Source organism: Pipistrellus kuhlii, unplaced genomic scaffold (assembly GCF_014108245.1).
Source record: "Pipistrellus kuhlii isolate mPipKuh1 unplaced genomic scaffold, mPipKuh1.p scaffold_m20_p_3, whole genome shotgun sequence".
Taxonomy (NCBI): domain Eukaryota; kingdom Metazoa; phylum Chordata; class Mammalia; order Chiroptera; family Vespertilionidae; genus Pipistrellus; species Pipistrellus kuhlii.
This window is the reverse complement of record NW_023425529.1, coordinates 181,869,813-181,888,876: the sequence shown is the minus strand read 5'-3', so window position 1 is coordinate 181,888,876 and position 19,064 is coordinate 181,869,813. Positions and strand designations below refer to the sequence as shown.

General features: G+C 56.4%; 1 protein-coding gene across 4 annotated transcripts in view; it reads right to left on the bottom strand.

Moving 5' to 3' along the window:
• Positions 1 to 721: 721 nt before the first annotated feature.
• The window catches only part of IRF2 (interferon regulatory factor 2), a 73,143-nt gene continuing 54,800 nt past the window's right edge, over positions 722 to 19,064 (bottom strand). For 2 of the 4 annotated variants that reach the window (XM_036456835.2, XM_036456836.2), the window contains exons 7-9: positions 8,425 to 8,589; positions 3,917 to 3,963; positions 722 to 2,068 (exon numbers count right to left, since the gene is read on the bottom strand). In XM_036456835.2, coding sequence (XP_036312728.1) covers positions 1,766 to 2,068; positions 3,917 to 3,963; positions 8,425 to 8,589 — 515 coding nt within the window. In that variant the 3' untranslated portion in view covers positions 722 to 1,765. The remainder of the gene's footprint in view (positions 2,069 to 3,916; positions 3,964 to 8,424; positions 8,590 to 19,064) is intronic. The other 2 variants (XM_036456834.2, XM_045588971.1) reach the window with 2 other exon arrangements.

Genomic DNA, 19,064 nt, shown 5'->3' with positions numbered 1-19,064 from the left:
CATAGATGGGACATTCCAGCCATCCCCCATGATGGGACATAGATGGGACATTTCAGCCATCCCCCATGATGGGACATAGATGGGACATTCCAGCCATCCCCCATGATGGGACATAGATGGGACATTTCAGCCATCCCCCATGATGGGACATAGATGGGACATTCCAGCCATCCCCCATGATGGGACATAGATGGGACATTCCAGCCATCCCCCATGATGGGGCATAGATGGGACATTTCAGCCATCCCCCATGATGGGACATAGATGGGACATTCCAGCCATCCCCCATGATGGGGCATAGATGGGACATTCCAGCCATCCCCCATGATGGGGCATAGATGGGACATTCCAGTCATCCGGAGACACCCCTGGATGAGGAGAAGAGCTCGAGGCGGTAGCAGAGAGTGTGGGTGGTAAAAGGACCCCCCCATCTTCACCCCAGACTTGGACCTAATCACACCCTTGACTCTGACTACCTACATGACCTTGAGGAAAGGCATTCACTGGGCACAACTGTGATGACCGAGGAGGGTGACTCCGGTGAAACACGCAGCACAGAGCACAGGGCCTGGCTGGGGACTGGCCATCAAGGCCATTCCCACCCTCACGCTGCGGTGAGACCGGGAAGACGTTTAGGTCTCCAAGGAGCAACGATCTTTTGTCCGTCCTGTCCCGTGACTGTGCTCCCAAGTCCGTACAAAGCCAAGGCGTGACGCCCATGAAAAATTTAACTATATATCATATTCATTTATTATCAATCCACAGGATAATCTGATTGCTACATGAGCTCATAAAAGCTTTTTCACCTTTACAAAATTAAAAAACAGTGTGCCACAAGGGTGTCATAACAACTTGCTGAGAAACAAGAAAAGGAATCTTAAAATTATAAATTTGCTGTAGAAAAGATAAAAAACGATTTTATTTTATTTAGAATTTTTTTCTTATACCTTGAATAAAATATTCCCCTGTATAAAAAATAAAAAAGCTTGCTCTGGTTAGAATTAGAGTATTCTCTCTTTCTATCGCTCGCTCGCTCTCTCTCTCTTTTTTTTGTCTTCAAATCTGGGAATTTGCATCCGATCTCCGAGATCGTTCTCCTTAGTACCGCGTGGCCTTCAAGCATAGCAGATTTAGAAAGATGCTCCCTCTCCCTCCTTCAAAGCAGTCTTCACGTGGGACATCCGAGGAGAAGGCCCTTTCCTCTCCTCCTCCTCAGGGTGCGGGGCCCACAGCCGCCCGTCCAGGGAGAGGGAGGAGGAGAGGAACCGGGTGGGGGGCAGGGGAGGGAGAAGGAGGGCGAGGGCTCAAGAAGGTCGGTCTGTAAGTGCTTTACGATAAGGTGCAGAAGCCGGCGAGTCGCTAGAACTGCCCTATGTACATATTCACAAGGATCACCACTCCCAGCTCGTTCACATTTTCTCCTCCGCTCGCTCCGACGACCGCCCGCCCGCTCGCTCGCTCGCTGGCGAGGTGGCCGGGCCGCCCGGGGGTTGGTCCTGTGCCGTCCTGGCGCTGGAGGGGGCGGCCCCGGACCCAGCAGACTCTCCAGGCGCCGTCTGCCACCTGCCGCCTGCCCACCTGCCACTGGGCTGGCGTCCTGAGTTAGAGAGAAGCCGGGGCCGCTGCCGTCGGACCCGGCGGTCCCTGTCCCGGTCCCGCGGCCCAGGCTCTGTGCCTTGGATTTGTACAGAACGGGCGTCCGAGAGGAACACGCAACACAGACACACAGCACGGAGCCGGGGCCGGCCGCCGGGCAGCCGCGGGCCTAGCAGCTCTTGACGCGGGCGATGTCCGACGTCTTCTTGATGACGCTGGCCCGGGCCTCGCGGTCCGGCCGGCCGCCGGCGGGCGCGGGGCTCACGGAGGCGGCGAGCGGGTGGTCGGGGTACGGGGGCCAGGAGCTGCTGAAGGGCATCGGGTAGTTCTCCTCCTTGATGGTGACCTGCAGGTCGGGCTTGTTGGAGGTCACGAAGGTGGCCATGCTGGGCAGCAGGTAGGTGCTCCGTGTGCCCATGTTGCTGAGGTACTGCTTGCCCTCGATGTTCCGCTTCCGCCAGGGGGGCCGGCCCTTTCAGAGAGAAAGAATGAGGGCGTGTGTTTCCCTGGCCTCCTGTCGGCCGGCCGGGGCTTAAAAAAATAAAAGGAGCTGAAACCGGTGTGGCTCAGTGGATAGAGCGTCAGTCAGCCTGCAGACTGGAAAGTCCCAGGTTCGATTCTGGCAAGGACATGTACCTTGGTTGCGGGCACATCCCCGGTAGGGGGGTGAGCAGGAGGCAGCTGATGGATGATTCTCTCTCATCGGTGTTTCTAGCTCTCTATCCCTCTCCCTTCCTCTCTGTAAAAAATCAATAAAATATATTTTAAAAAAATAAAATAATTAAAATAAAAATAAAATAAAAGCACCGCCAAACCCTGTTGCCAGGAAACGAAATTTCCTAAGCGTTGTGGAAGGAGCGGGAGCTCAGCAGCCCTCCGTCCCTCCATTGGAGCCCTCCCTGGTCATTGGTTCCCCTTGGCTGCCCCCCAGGAGCGCGGTCAGGGTGCTCGGTGCAGGCAGGAGGGCAGCGCAGCAGCATGGTGTCTGAGTCCCCTCCACGCCCGTGCCCAGCCCCGTGCCTGGTGGCCGGGGCCATGGAAGCGTGGTCCCTCCAGGATGGCCCCATCAGGGGGAGGGGAGTGAGAAACGGCCCCACCCAGGGAGCGCCCCTGGACGGCTGACCAATGGGTGCTGCTTGGAGCTCCAGGGTGCCGAGCAGAAAGCTCCCCCCGAGGGTGGCCTCCTTCCAAGAAGGGGCCAGAAGGCGGGCCTTGGAGACGTGGCTGGGACGTCCATGGGCCTCTACACCCTGCACTGTTTTCTCAGAGTTCCTGGGCTCATTGAAATTGGGTCTCAAAAGAACTGGTGGCCCAGAAAGAAACTCACTACAGACTGATTCATATGCCTTTCAGCATAACCATTATTGACTGTCTCATTTTTGATACTTATAAGTGTATTTCCAGTAGGACATGATCTCACTCATCTAGGGCAAATTGTGAACGACATAGACTGATGAACGAGAACAGACCCAGAGATAAGGAGCCATGGGTCAGACTGTCGGACCTCAGAGGGAGGGTGGGGACAAAAGGGAGAAATCAACCAAAGGACTTACGTGCACACATATGAGCCTAACCAGTGGTCAAGGACAATAAGGGGGTGGAAGTATGAATGGGGAGGGGGGGGGGGTTAGAATGGGGGGTTGAGGACAAATATGTGATACTTTAATCAATAAAGAAATTAAATAAAAAAAAATTCCCAGGCTGCACCAGAAGCGTGTAGTGCCTGGGGAAGCCACCAAGTCCAACAGCCACCAGTCGGTCAGACTCCCCGCCTCTAACTCAGACCCAAAGCAGGCTCTGGCAAGGCTGCTTTCCACCCCCACAACCCTCTCCTGCCACATGCGGGGCAGCCTGGCAGCGGGCGACCCAGGGGAAGCAGTGACTCAGAATCAGGACCCACACACGCGCCCGCAGGGGGGCGGGGCTGCAGGAAGCGGGGCGCAGGGGGAGGGGCCCCAAGGGCGGGGCTCCAGGTGCACTGGGGATGTTTTGCTTAGCACGGTCAGGTCAGATCCTCACGTCTGGCTCCCACTTTGGGTCACGGGGACACATGATTGCCGCCAGAGAATCAGGCTGTTTGTAGTGGTTGGAACATTAGCGTTGGCTGGCCTGCATTTTGGTTTCCTTTTCCTTCCCTCTTTCCGATGGCAACGGCAGTTCCCAACGTGTCATGTTATCATTCAAAACCCCAAAATGATGTACATTTTCTGTTCTGTACACTTAACCACACATACACACACACACACACACACACACACGAGTAAGACTCGGGACCAGAAGAGAAGGCACGTGAGGAGCGTGGGAGCGGGCAGGAGCTTACCTCGGCGCTCTCCTCGTCGCTGGGCACACTGTCGGTGGTTTCGCTTTCTGTTCACGGGAGAGAAACACAGGCTGTCATTCCTGCCCGCAAACTGTCCCGAGGCTCAGGCGGTATTTAGAAATCGTATCAGCACCTCTTTTCCAGAAGCGAAATGGGTACCTGATCTCTCCATCTCCATCCCCTTCCTGAGGTCAAACACTGACCTTGGGAGATGCCAGAGTGGCCACGGCCCCTCAGGCGCCATTGCTTCCCGTGTGACACAAGATTGTTTGAAGCAAAAAAGTTAACTTTTTTTAAGCAAAAAAACCTTAAAACTCTAAGTAAAAAAATGATGTGCAGCTGCTCAGCGTTCACAGTTTTGAGAAAACCAAATACAAAGGGTAGAACTCTTTGAAATATTAATACACAGACCGTCAGAGACGCTGAGGCTGGGCCGTTCACTTTACTGGCAGGACTGCAGGGCAGCCACAGCTGAGTACGTTTGCTGGGCCTGGGCCAGGGCTGCCCCGGCCTGTGGACAGGCCTCGTCTGGCCTGGAGGACTGCTCATGGGGAGCAGGGCCCATCCTCCCCCATTCAGCACAAGAGCTCTCGGTCTGATGCCTCTAAGCCTTCCGCCCGGGCCCACTGAGGAACTGGCCTCCCATCCCACTTCCTGCTGGTGGTGCAGCGGGGCCTGGCCGAGCCCGTCCCTGTCGCCCATCCAGCGCACAGGGTGCAGACCAGGCTCTGAAACGCAGGCTGGAGAACCGAGGACACACGGAGCCGCAGGGTCACCCCTAAACAGAGAGAGCGAGCATGCTGACCACCCGAACCCCACCCGCACAAGGTGTCTGGATCACTGTTCTCCAGCGATTTCTCCCAGCCCGACTGACTGCCAGCAGCTAGAGGGACCACCAGCAGCTGGAGGAGGGCCTCTCCGCTCCTCCTCCGAGGCAGCCGTCCCCACAGCAGCCGGCCTGGGAGCCGCAGACCCACGCTGGTAACGGCCTTGGTTCCCACTCCAGCCTCTGAGGAAATTTCCAGACCCGCTTCCCGCTGCTGGGCTGAGCTTCCTCTCGCTCTGAATCCAAGGTTTCTCTTCCTTTCGTACACGTCATGTCCGCTCAACTCCGCATCGCCCCCATCGGTACCTTTCCCCATCAATGGAAAACAAACAGTGCCAACAGGCGTGCTTGGGGCTGGAAATATGCAAAAATGGGATCCCACGGCCCAAGCCACAGCTGGGGAGGGGCGGGAGGGAGGGGCGGGAGGCAGCCCCTGGGCGAGGCTCCTTGGGAGGACCTCACACAGAGCCTGAGCCTGAGCAGATGTCACCCCCCCGCCCCTCCCCGTAAGTCCCAGCTTCTGGCCTCAGGGAACAGCCGGGGACAAGAAAAGACACAGACCCTGAGCTCTGGCTTCGGCTGACACTGTGAGCGCAGAGCATGTTTCTGGCGTAGCTATTATGCAAAGGCTCTCCACACCGCCACACGGTTCCCACGTGGTAAAGGCCGGCCTCGGTGCCTTCCGCCCTCGAGCAGGAGCAGCAGGCTCTGCAGCCGAGGACCGGGCCCCTCTCTCCGGTACAGTTGTCCTTGGGCTGCCCGGGAACCAGGCGCCAAGGCCTCTGCTGGGTCACGCAGGCCTGGTTCCCGGTTTGACCTCACCGGTTTGACCTCACAGTCACCGCCACTTCCTGGGGCCACGCTTACCCCCCAGAGGAGCCCCTGGGGCTGCTGTGTCCAGATCGTGTTACTTCCCTTTCCCTGTAATTTGCCTTTTTTATTTACTTCGAATGCAATGGAGTTAAAAAAGCATCGGAGCTGCTTCTGCTGGTCTCACCTTCCTGGGTCTGCTCCCCCAAGGCCATTGGGGGAGGGAGAGGGAAGGAGGGCCAGGCTGATCGCAAAGACCCTCTTCCTGAGCTCGAGGGGGACACTTGCTTTAAGCTCCCGCTGCCCTTCAGCCCAGTGTTCTCGGCCAGACCTTCTCGGGAACATACGGGAGGAGGGACGGTATGCTTCACAGGAAAGCCTTTCTGCACGCTGACGTCCTGGTACAGTTTCTGGAAGGTTCTTGTTCGATGCGTGTGAGTACAGTTGAGGAGGATGTCTTTCCCGCAACCCTTTGCTCCATCGCTTTCATTCGGGCTGGAGGAAAAGGTTCCAAGCAGAGTGGTCTTCATCTCGAAGCCTTTATCCCTCCTCCCCTCGCCCCCCAGCAGAACGCCATGGTTTCTGTTCGGGGCCCCGTCTTTGCTGCCGGCGATCTCCGTTCCCTGGGCCGTGACCGGTCAGTCCCTCGCAGCAAGCCTTCTTCTCCAGTCAGTCTCCACCCTCTCACCCGCCGCTCCAGTCCAAACTCTCCGGCGGCTCTCCTTTCCCACATCGGCAGCCACCAGGCAACACCCTGCTGCCACCCTCAGCAAGAGGCCCTTCGGGTACCTTCAGAGACCAATGCCTCTCCTCTAGGCAACCCAGCCCGGCTCTGGGACCCCCTCTCCGGGACAGAAGTGTGATGGATCCAACCAGAGAGAAGACAGGCTGGCAAAACCGAGTGTGGTTCTGTGATCCTGCTGGGATTATAGTTCAGGGATCAGAGGGCGAACATAGCTAACAAGAGCCTCCAAATATCCGTTTCCTAAGCAAAGGCATGGAAGTGGTTCGTGGAGGTTGAAATACAGTTGAAGAAGCAAAACCAGAAAAGAAAAAAGAAGAAAAAAAAACCACAACAAACAGACAGACCCATACCCTGTCATGGAAAGCAGGCAAACAGCCAATCCTATAGCAACATGCCCGTGGAAAGGGAGCTACAACTAGAACAGCTGCCTCTCTGAGCAGCAGGCTCCAAACCTGACTCGTGAGACGGACACTGTCCAGTCTGCGCCTGGACTCCAGAAGGGTCCAACACCAGCCGGGCCCAGGAACTGGGATGTTCCCACGTGCCCGTCGGCTCTGGGAACACCGCAGCGATGAAACATTTGGGCTCCAACAAGCAGCCTCCCTCCCGAGGGCTCTGGAGAATCCAGACAATGAGAACAACTGGAGGACTGAAGGCCCAGGACGTCTGCATGGGCCTCAGAAGCTCCGGGCCGGGCTGGCAGGCAGGAGGGCCTTGAGGACACGGTGCCCCATGAAAGAAGCCCTTTTCCCAAAGGACAGATCCCGGAGGACTCCACTTCCGATGAGACACCCGGAGCAGCTGAACTCCCCGGAAGCAGAACGGCTGACAGACGCGGATAAGGGGGGCAGAGGTTCCGTTTGGGAAGGTGAACAAGTTCTGGAGCTGATGACGGCGACAGCTGCACAGCAACTCGAATGCACTTAATGCCGCTGACATAGCAAAACTGGCCGATTTCATGGGATGCGTATTTTACTATAATTTTTTTAAAGTCAGTCAGACAGGCAGTTAGGGTTCGGGTTACTGAGTAACTGGTAGCTCTCAAACGGCCTGTCCGTGGGGTGGCCCCAGGCAGCCAGGCAGGGGAGGCTGGGAAGGACTCCTGAGCCACGTGGTAGAGCCGTCCGCGTCACTCACGGCAGGGCCTCTGCTTCATGCTTCCAATGTCCGCGAGCAGGAGCACTGGCTCGGAAGTTGTATTTCCTCATTATGACCGCGTCCCAAACGTTAACGGGGGACCACTGCGAAGGGAGCGTAAGACGATGCGACGATGGTGGAGAACGGAGCCGTCCCTGCTCGGCGAGGATGGAGAACCCACTGGGGCGGATCCCAACCCCCGTCTGGCCGGTGCCTGCCATGCCAGGCCAATCCTGGGGCGTCGGAAACGGGCTCAGCGGCCTGGCCCGATCAGAAGCTGCACCAAGTTGGAAAAGCAGGGGAACTGTCCGGCCAGGGTGGCTCAGCAGTTGAGTGTTGACCCAGGAACCGAAAGGTCACTGGTTCGATATCCGGTCAGGGCACATGCCCAGGCTGCGGGCTCCATCCCCAGGATGGGGCATGTGAGAGGCAGCTGATCGGTGGTGTTTCTCTCTCATCGATGTTTCTACCTCTCTCTCCCCTTCTCCCTTCTCCTTTCTCTGAAAATCAATACTACATATATATTCCTTAAAGGAGAATGTTTGTGGGAGTCACACATAAACCTGGTGGAATGGAATGAGGCCTGGGGTCTGAAGGCTGAGGCCAAGTCCTGACCCAAACACTTACTACCGACCATGTGCCCTGGAACAAGTCCCTTCACTTCCAACACTGAAGGCCCCGGAGGACATGGTCCTGGGGTCCTACCCAGCATGCTCAGCTTGGCTTCCATCATGAACACCCTTCCAAATTTCAGAGAACTTGTGCAATAAAATAGACTCAAATGAACTTGCGTGTCCAGAGAAACGTTATTGCGTGTTCGTCATGCATGGAAATGAGTGGGCGATCACGCGGAGACATGCTGAGGCCCTGTCTGTGGGAGCAAATGTGTCCAAGGCATGGGGGTCAGGAGAGAGCAAGAGCAGCTCCCGGGACAGAGGGAGGCTGCTGCTGGGCAGGGCTGGCACCCCAACGAAAGGAGCCCCCCCTCACCTGCGTAGGAAGACACGGGGGAGATCTGCAGAGGGTACAGCTCACTCATGCTGACCGGCTGCTCGTCGCTCTCGGTGGTCACCTCCACCACCTGGCAGATGTCCGGCGGGTTGGTGACAATCTCTTGGTCCTCGATGTTGCTGTCCAGATGCGACTGTCCTACGACTTCAGAGAAAGGAAGCCATCATGCACTGACGCCTCCCGGCCCAGCTCCCGCACACACCCTCAGGACTGAACGCCTACCCCGAAAGAGCCGGCCGGCCAGGGCGCAGTGTCTCAGTGGTCACGTGTCCACGGCCCTGAGACTGAAGACCAGGCCCCGGGCTCCCGGGACTGCTCCCAGCAGGCCTGCCAGCGTCCCCACCCCAGCCCAGGCCTGGCCCCGGCTGTGGGAGGACCAGAGGCTGCCCCCAGACCCCGCCCCCAGCCCAGGCGGACAGCGCCTGGAACGGACCCATTTCTGTTCTCTGCTCCCGCTCCAAACGAAGCTGTGTGCTGTGCTCTGAGTCCTAGGGCTCAGAGACACACGGTCAAATCTTAGCAGGAGGAAGCAGCTTCACCCCAATCTGCCCACCGGGCCATTTCTAGCTGTGGGGTGCCCTGTCCATTCTCCCCAGACCACACCACCACTGGATGGAAGGGCAGAATGGTGGGGCAGCCGCTCGCCCAATTCTCTCTCTCTCTCTCACACACACACACACACACACACACACACACACGCATGAGTCACATCGACTTCCCGGAACACGGGGAGGATGAATTCTGACCGCCTGGCTCGGAATCCTGCCTCACGTTTTTAGATCAAACGTTTTAGTTTGAGATTATCCTAGATTCGCACGCCGTTGTAAGAAATGACAGAAAAGGGTCCCTTCACCCAAGTTTCCCCCAATGGCTACACCTCGCAGAACCGCGGGTCAAGCCCAAACCGGTGTGGCTCAGTGGACAGAGCGTCGGTCTGCGGACTGAAAGGTCCGGGTTCGATTCCGGTCAAGGGCATGTACCTTGGTTGCGGGCACATCCCCAGTAGGGTGTGTGCAAGAGGCAGCTGATCGATGATTCTCTCTCATCGATGTTTCTAACTCTCTATCCCTCTCTCTTCCTCTCTGTAAAAAAAAAATCAATAAACTATATTAAAAAAAAACAAAAAAACAAAAAAAAAACAAAAAACCACGGGTCAAGATCAGGATACTACTGACAGCCACAGCCATCCACGCATCCGATCCCTTGGAGGCTGGATCCTGCATGTGCGTATGGGTGTGTACGTAGTTCTAAGCAGCTTTATTACAGATGTAGCTTCACATACCCGCCCACAGTCACCTTCGAAAGCATCTCCTATGTTACCTGAAGTAGCAACCACACTTGGATAAAAACTGCTGTTTGAATTTTAACTGCTATTCTGGCTTCTGCACTCACTTACTTGCTTAAACAATAGAATAGTTACCTCAGCTTCCAGACTGAGACCTAGAAACTCAAAAGGTAACTTTTCTGTGCCTGTGGACCAGGACCACAGGAGATTGATTCCCACTGACTCAGTAGCTCCAGGAGTGGAAACTGCAGATAACCTTTAGAGATTAACTTGGCTCAGCTCTGCTTCTGTACTATCTGCTTTCGAAAGATAGGGCCACATTCCACATCCAGCCCTGAGGGCTGTTCCCAGCCTTTAGAATTTAGAACTTAGAACAAAGGAAAATGTTTGTGGCTTAGAACTTTAAAAGGACTGCCTACACCTGGAATGGTGCAGTCGTGAGTGTGGACTCCACCTGCGTGTGGTGCTCTCGCGGCCGTCCTGGCCAGTTCAATAAATCCTTGCCTGCTTTTTTTTAATCCATTAGCAGCCTCCAGTGGACTTATTTTGTCTCCAGGGTTCGACCCCACAACATTACCCTTCTGTAACCATACCCCTCTTCCTTCAGCCTCCCCTTCTCATTACTCCCCGATACCCTCCAACCTGTTTCCCATTTCTCTAATCTTGGACTCACACAGTAACCTTTGGAGCTTGTCTTTTTTTTTTCTTTTCATTCGGCATAACTCCCTGGAGATTTATTCATTCGGGATGTGTATGTCAAGAGGTGTGTGTATCAAGACCTGGTCCCTTGGCACTGCTGAGTGGCATTCCATGGTCTGGCTGTCCCACAGTCTGTCCGCCCTCTGAAGGACTCTGGGGCCATGTCCATCCCTTGGCTGTTACAAATCAGGCTACAGAGAACATCTGTACGCAGGTTTTGTGCAAACGTAAGTTTCCCTTTCTCTGGGATGATGTATCCCAAGAGTGCAGCTGCTGGGTGATGCGGCAATTACACGTCTAGCTTTACAAGAAACTGCCAAGCTGCCATCCAGAGTGGCCGTAGCATCTTACAATCCCACCAGCGTGAATGGATAATCTTTTTTTTTAAAGCCTCACCTGAGGACATGCTTAGAGAGAAGGAAGGGGAGGGAGGAAGAGAAAGAGAGAGAGAAGAGGAGAAACATCTATCGGGTTGCCTGCTGTACACCCCAGAACTGGGGATCAAACCCACCATGCAGCTCTCTGCCCTGACCGGGAATCAAACCGGCAGCCCTTTGGTGCATGGGATGTCAAACCGGCAGCCCTTTGGTGCATGGGATGTCAAACCGGCAGCCCTTTGGTGCATGGGATGTCAAACCGGCACCCCTTTGGTGCATGGGATGTCAAACCGGCACCCCTTTGGTGCATGGGATGTCAAACCGGCAGCCCTTTGGTGCATGGGATGTTGCTCAACCAACTGAGCCGCTGGGCTGGGCTGGACGCTCTAACTTAGGCACAGTGTCTCCAGCCTTTAGTGGCCATTATTTTATTTTTATTTTTTTAGCCACTGTGACTCATCATAGCTTTAATTTCCTGCTCTACCCATAATGCCCTGCTCTACTTTTACCCAGCGCTGACCTTTTACTCCAGTGGGCAATTAACTGGATGGAACACACCTGAAAACTGGACCAGTCATCAAACGGGAATAACGTGGTGTTCCCGGACCTCCGCATGCTGCCATCACGTATAAGTTATTTTAACGTTTTCTGGCAGGGCAAGCATCACCATCCTGTTACAAACACAGACACCCAGGCCCAGAGACGCGGAGTGACTTGTCCAAGGCCACACAGCTTGGATCGCGTGCAGTGCTCCATCCCGCACGTGAACCCTCAGGGCCCGCAGGAAGGCGACACTCAGCCTCACGGCCCGCTCCTGGGTCCATGCTCACAGTCTTTTCGCTGCTCGAGCGTTTGTTTAGAAATGGTTCCTGCTTTGTGGGGGTCTCGGGGTGATGAAAAGACGTGCGTCTTTTAGGGAGGGGCTGGGAGGGGTGGGCGGGCCGGGAGAGGAGACGTGGGTGTGACAAGGGTCCACAGCGCAGCGTACAGAAGGGGAGGGAACATGGATGCTGCCCAGGCTCTCCTGGAGGGGAGGAAATTAAAGAAAAGAAAGGCAGGCAGGATCCCCAACTCTTACTTGACCCCTGGGGCTACCTCTCTGAGCATGAGGACATCAATGTTGCCATTCATTGCCCTCGCTGGTTTGGCTCAGTGGATAGAGCGTCTGCCTGCGGATTCAAGAGTCCCAGGTTCAATTCCAGTCAAGGGCATGTACCTTGGTTGCGGGCACATCCCCAGTAGGTAGTGTGCAGGAGGCAGCTGATCGATGTTTCTAGCTCTCTATCCCTCTCCCTCTCTGTAAAAAAATCAGTAAAATATGTATTTTTTAAAAAAAAATTACGCCATTCACTAGACACACACTGAGCAAGACACTAACCCCTCTCAGTTCCTCCTGCCTCTTCTCCCAAATAAAGTAAGAGCAGGAAATGAGACTTCCCAAGTCCTAGAAGCAGAAATCTAACGGGTGTCAGAATGTGTCTGAGGAGAGGGGGTGCACGCAGTACCCCCTCTCAGGCCATTCGGATCTCATATACCTGTGGCTGGTGTCACAGCTGCTTTACCTTCCCACACTGACTGCCTTCCCAGACACGGCAGCTCAGCATCTTCCCAGTTCTGCCCCTTTGCTCTGACCCAAATCCTCTCCCTCACTGTTGCTTTTGAATCCTCATCCGAGGATACTGGCTTATTGATTTGAGAGAGAGAGAGAGAGAGAGAGAGAGAGAGAGAGAGAGATCATTGTCTCCTGCACATGCCCCAACCGGGCTTGAACCCACAACCTTTCGGTGTACAGGACTCGCTCTAACTGAGCAGGCTCTCCTCACTGCTTTTCCCACAATGCCCACCTCCGTGATTCCACTAACCCAGACTCACGGAGCACCTACTCTGCACAGGGCTCTGCTGTCACGTGCTGGGAGCAGAGATCACGTGGTCTGGGACCTGCCACAGGGCTGCGGCCACACACAGCAATAAAGAGTGCGTTGAGCAGAGCGGTGGGATGGGGAAGCGGGGAGCAGCCATGTGATGGGGGTGGAGGAAGTGCAGTGGTTTTTTTCCAGTTCAGGGAATCAAAGGCTTCAGTGAGGTGGTGACAGGGGAGGGGGGAGGGGAGGAGGGCCAGCCACAGGCAGCGCTCACAATGCCTGCTTCTTTGGAGCCTCTTCCTGGCCACCCCGAGCAGGCTGACCTCTCCTTCCGGGGCACCTCTCACTCCCTGTCCCCGCTGCTCAGCCAGAAGACAGCGTGACCCTCCCCGTGACAGCTCCTGACATCCTGCTCCCGCGTGTCCTCTGCCGGCTCTGGCTGTGTGTCACCGCCCCGTCACACCGGGCCTCTGAGAGCCGGGGACCCAGTCCCCGCAGACGGTGCCGGCCCGGGATGGCAGCTCAGAGATCGCTGCCGAGTGAACAAACGGCAGACCGGGCTCGCCGACCGAGCGTGTCCTGCAGCGGCCCACGCCGCTTGCAAACACCGGACTCAACACGCGTGTTTTCTGGGACCAAGGCCTTCGGCACGTGGGTTCTTTAGACCTGGGTTAGTCTAACGTCATTGTCCCAGAAGCTGCAGGCAGACGAGGAATGTATTGGGGGTGATGACATGTCCTGTCTTAACTCGACTGGCAGTGGTGGTTACACAACAGCATGCACCTGTCAAAACTCAGTCCTGTGCGCCTAAAAGGGGTTCAGTCCACTGTTTCCCCTCATCTAGGTGACTTAAGACAAAAAATCAGATAAGCAACTTGACTCAGCTTTTAAAATTACATTTGCTGGGTAGCATCAGCCAATGTCAGGTGCACGACTTGATAAAACCACATCTGTCTCCTCTACTGTGCTCTCCACCTGAGCCTCGTCCCCTCCGTCACCGGGTATGGGACCCCCTTCACCCTCTCCTTCCGAAGGCTGGTGACGGGATTCCAACGTCAGGCTTTGTTTCTGGCGACAACCCGCATCCCCCGTTAAGCTCATTCCATCGTCCCTGAGGCAGCGGGCCCAGGGACAGCGCTGTGGACTCTAGACACTGTCTGACTCGGGGGCACAACCCAAGAGAGAAGCAGGGGACTCCCAGCATCTGAGATGCTCTGCATGTACTGCAGGCACCATTTTCCATCTCTCTCTCTCCCCCTCCCCCTCCCCCTCCCTCCCCGTGAACGCACTTCTCCACCACCATGCTTTGCCTCAGTGATAACATCAGTAACCCTTGACCTGTGACAACTGAAAGGTCACAGAAGAGCAAACGCCCAGCAATCTAGAGCAAACACGGTCAGAGGCGGCGCCCTCTGATGCACAATCACAAACTCTACCACCTCCTGAGCACTCACTCACCTGTGCCCCTCCCACCACCCCAGGACCCCAACCCCACAAGGAAGTACAGCTGCCAGCCTCATTGTAGACAGGAGGACAGACTTCAGGACAGACAACAAATTCGGGGTCACCAGGCAAGCGGCAGAACCAGGACTCACACTCAGCGTTCCCTCACCAGGTGTGCCCAGCAGGGTCTCCACCAGCCAGAGCCATTGGCACACTCAGCTCACACTCCCTAAGCCCCTCAGGACACAAGCATGCGGTTCTCACCTCCTGCGCCCCCTCCCTCGGGCTCACAGCCAATAGCAAACCTGCTTTTCACCATCCCGTGTGGGGTACAGAGGCCGGCTCTGGAGGAGCTGGAAACCCACTGGGCGGCCCCGGCTCATTCCGGTCAGCACATGAGGCAAGGGCCGCCCACAGGAATGCAACCTTCCCTGCACCCGGTGCTGAGAATCACAACATTATTCAGGGCCGGCCGGCTCCTGAGGAACTGGCTCCATGCCTTACAAGGTCCGTCTGGCTTTATTAACGATTGCTGACTCAACCCAGGGCTCCCCCTGAGAAAGCAGGGCCCCGCGCCCGGGAGCGAGAAATAAAAGACTACCGGGAGCTGAGAGGTCCTGGGCGGGGGGTAGGTCCCTCCTGAGCAGCTGGGAACAGCAGAGACCGGAGCGGCTGGGAGGACCGCCAAGGTCCCTGGGAGCGGCAGGTCCGGGATGAAGCTCCCGGGCGGCATCTAAAGCCAGCCCTCCGCCTGGCGCTGTGGAGGGGCCCTCGGCCCACCTGAGGCCTCGGGTTTTACCTGTAACATCAGCCCTGACCCCTCAGCACCGGGCGGGGGTGGGGACGCTTTCTGACTCAGATGGCCTGAGTGTATTTTGAAGACATCACATCATCCTGGTATTTTACCCCCGTACACCCACCAGCTCCTCTCACTGGATCCTTGTACCTGTGAGGTAGGCAGGATCAGTACTATTTTTTTGTTGTTGTTGTTAATCTTCACCCGAGGGTATTTTTTCATTGACAGAGAGAGTGGAAGGGAGGGGGGAGAGACGGAGAGAAGAGAAGGACTCTCCAGGGGTCTCTACGTGGGAAAGATCTCTGCAAATTCAGTCCTCCCTGTGGACACCCGAGTATCCAAGCTTGCCTAAACAGCTTCCCAAAGTTTACTTTAAAGTTAATCAAATTTGGAAGCAATTACACACACACACACACACACAGAAAGGACGTTCTATAAGGTGCATCTGGGGCTGCCAAAGCCCAAATTACACTCTTTCCTGATTTCTGTGGTCTAGTCTCTCAGGACTGGTTGATACTTCAGCGTGAGGACCAGCCAGCCCCGCCCCCCGGCTCCCCAGCAATCTCTGCTTCATTGAAGGATTGAAGGGCGTGGCTGCCTTTTGTCAAGAAATAAGGACCTCAGACCCAACACCCACACTTGCCCCAGACCCTGCCCCTGCCCCTGCCCCAGCCCCTGTCCCTGCCCCAGACCCTGCCCCTGCCTCAGACCCTGCCCCAGCCCCTGTCCCTGCCCCAGACCCGGCACCTGCCCCAGACCCTGTCCCTGCCCCTGCCTCAGACCCTGCACCAGCCCCTGCCCCAGCCCCTGCACCTGCCCCAGACCCTGTCCCTGCCCCTGCCCTAGACCCTGCCCCTGCCTCAGACCCTGCCCCAGCCCCTGCCCCTGCCCCAGACCCTGCCCCTGCCTCAGACCCTGCCCCAGCCCCTGTCCCTGCCCCAGACCCTGTCTCTGCCCCAGACCCTGCACCTGCCCCAGACCCTGCCCCAGTCCCTGCCCCAGACCCTGCACCTGCCCCAGTCCCTGCCCCAGACCCTGCACCTGCCCCTGGGCTGGCACCAGGGGGAGTCAGAGCCACCCAGCAGGCTGCCGATGCTTCCGCTCCCCAGAAGCAGAAGTCTCGCTCACGCAGGACAGTGCAAGGCCAACCTCAAGCGAAAGCAAAGCGGCGTGCTTCCTCCCCTCGAAGGGAGAGCGGGAGATGGCCGGTGCTACCCGAGCCTTCAACCCCGGGCAGAGGGAGCGCCGAGGGACAGGCCTTGGACACGGAGACGGACGCTCCTGGGGGGCACAGCCCACCAGACGGGAAAGAGCCTTGGGCTGTCCCAGGCCAGAAGGCGAGCCCGGAGCACAGCCTGCTGACCACTGCGAGTGTGTGCGCGTGTGCCTGTGTGCGTGTGCACGTGTGTGCACGTGTGTGTACCTATGAGTGTGTGTGTGCATGTGCCCGTGTTTTCCTGCTATGATTTGTGGCCAGAATTAAAGTCAGACTTAGCAGTCAAGCAATAGCTCACGTGTCGGAGCAACAGTGCACTTTGCACTTTGCACCCTCCCGGATCCGCTTACAAACACAGCCATCCCGTCCGGAACACACCGCCCGGGGGCGGCTCCACCGGATCAGCTTAACGGCTCAACCACGGCCCAGCCCGGGCCTCGGACCCGGGAGGGAGTCCTGCTGCGGTGACCGCTCGCTCGCGTTCCTGCTCTCGCCTTGTAAGCACAGGCTCGTAAAACCGGGCGAGGGCACCTCGCCCTCCCGTCCCGGTGCCTCCAGACCAGGGGTCCTCAAACTTTTTAAAGTGGGGGCCAGATCACGGTCCCTCAGAGAGCTGGAGGGCCGGACTATATGAACTACTAATTCCTACTGTAACACCTCGGCTGCGCTCACTGCCCAAAACACCTGGCGGGCCGGATCAGACTCCTCTGCGGGCCGCATGTGGCCCGCGGGCCGTAGTTTGAAGACGCCTGCTCCATACGAACCAGAAAGGAAGCCTGGGCTCAGAGCCCACTGGACCGGGCGTCACAAACCATCCTGGGGGAGGAGGCGTTTTTACAGACTCCCCCGCGCCCAGCGGCTCCGATGAGGGTCCCGGTGTTCCCCTCTCCCCCCGCCAATCACAAAGACGGGGTGGCCCATGAGCGGTCACCGGGGGGTGTGGACAGGCGCCCCGGGGAAGGGCTTATGGTCCAGGCCGGGCCGCTGTCAGCAGTGAGCACACGTCACCCACCCTTCCAAAGGCACGATGGCCCACGTCGTTTATCATCAGCGTCCCTTCAAAACGGCCACCTCTACAGAGAGGTCCTCAAACCCCTTTCCCTGCCATCCGTTATTTTATCGTGAAGCCAAGAAAGAGAATCACGTAAGGCCGTGGTCGGCAAACTGTGGCTCGCAGGCCACAGGCGGCTCTTTGGCCCCTTGGGTGTGGCTCTTCCACAAAATACCATGGCCTGGGCGCGTCTATTTCGAAGAACTGGCGTTGGGAGAAGTTTATGTTTAAACAATGCGGCTCCCCCAAAGGACTCACGTGCACACACGAGCCTAACCAGTGGTCAAGGACAACAGGGGGGTAGGGGCATGCGTGGGGGTGAGGGTGGGGGATTGGAATGGGGGGTTGAGGACAAATATGTGATACCTTAATCAATAAAGAAATTATTTTTTTTTAAATTGGCTCTCCAAAGAAATGTTAATCGTTGTGCTGTTGATAGTTGGCTCTGTGGACGAATGAGTTTGCCGACCACTGGCGTAAGGCAGCAGGTGATCGCCGTGGCCGGAAGCACTGACTCACCCATTACCCTGGCGCCAGCGGGACCTGGCACCACTCAGCGGGGCGAAGAGCTATCGCTGGACCCAGAGGTGACACACTGAGCCTCAGCGAATGAAGGAAAGCCCACTAAGGGGTGCACAGCGTGGGGCTCGGGACAAAGGGCGGCTGGGCCTCTGGTTGGGCAGGGCGCCTCCCTCAGAGGGGAAGGGACCCGATGCTCGATCCGATGACCTCTCTCCGCTCAGGGCACACTGGCCCCACACAGCAGCGGCCCGCGGGGCGTGAGCGCCCGGAGGAGGCAAGGCCAGGCTGTCCCCGACACGGCCTGCACACACCGCTGTCCCTCTGCCTGCATCCCGCAGTCGCCCACGCGCAAGGGACAGCCCGGGACCGGGTCCACTCCCAGACCTCCCAGGCCCCAGGGCACGAGGGCTGTGGTGGCTGCGGCCTCGCACCCGTACCCGCTGGGAAGCAGACGTGAAGGCTGGCTCCAGCCTGCTCGTCTCTGGTTCTACCGGCATCCCGCCGTCCACGGCCTAGAGCTCAGGTGAGGGGACCCGAAGGTACCCAAGGGCGGCTTCTGGGCTCTGGGGCTGGAGCTGGGCCTCACCGTGGGACAGAGCCCCGCCACCCATTCCTGGCAGCGTCTCCGGGCGGGATGCCCACGAAGGGGTAGTTCACACGCCGCCCTCCCGCCTCGGAGGCTCCCAATGACATCTATAGCGTGTCTGTATGTCAAACGTGTGTGCATTGTGCTGCTCCACTTGAATTTTAAATAGATAGATAGATAGATAGATAGATAGATAGATAGATAGATAGATACAGATATATAGATAGATAGATGTAGATATAGATATAGATATAGATATAGATATATAGATACATAGATAGAGATAGAGATAGATATACATAGATATAGATATAGATATATAGATATATACATATATAGATATATAGATATAGACAGATATAGATAGATATAGAGATAGAGATAGATATAGAGATAGAGAGAGATAGAGATAGAGATAGATATACATAGATATAGATATAGATATAGATATATAGATATATACATATATAGATATATAGATAGATATAGACAGATATAGATAGATATAGAGATAGAGATATAGACATAAATATAGAGATAGATATACATATAGATAGATATACATAGATATAGATATAGATATAGATATAGATATAGATATAGATATAGATATATTAAACACCTCCTTCAGCATTTTGGAAGTAAATGAAGACCTTCTCGTGGCCTGCAGAGGCTCCAGGACCTGCCCTGAGCCCCCCACCCCCCCAGCCCCGGTCTGAGGGACCCACTGGCTGCTCACTCTGCTGAGCTGTCACCCTGGCCTTCCCTCCGTCCCCAACACT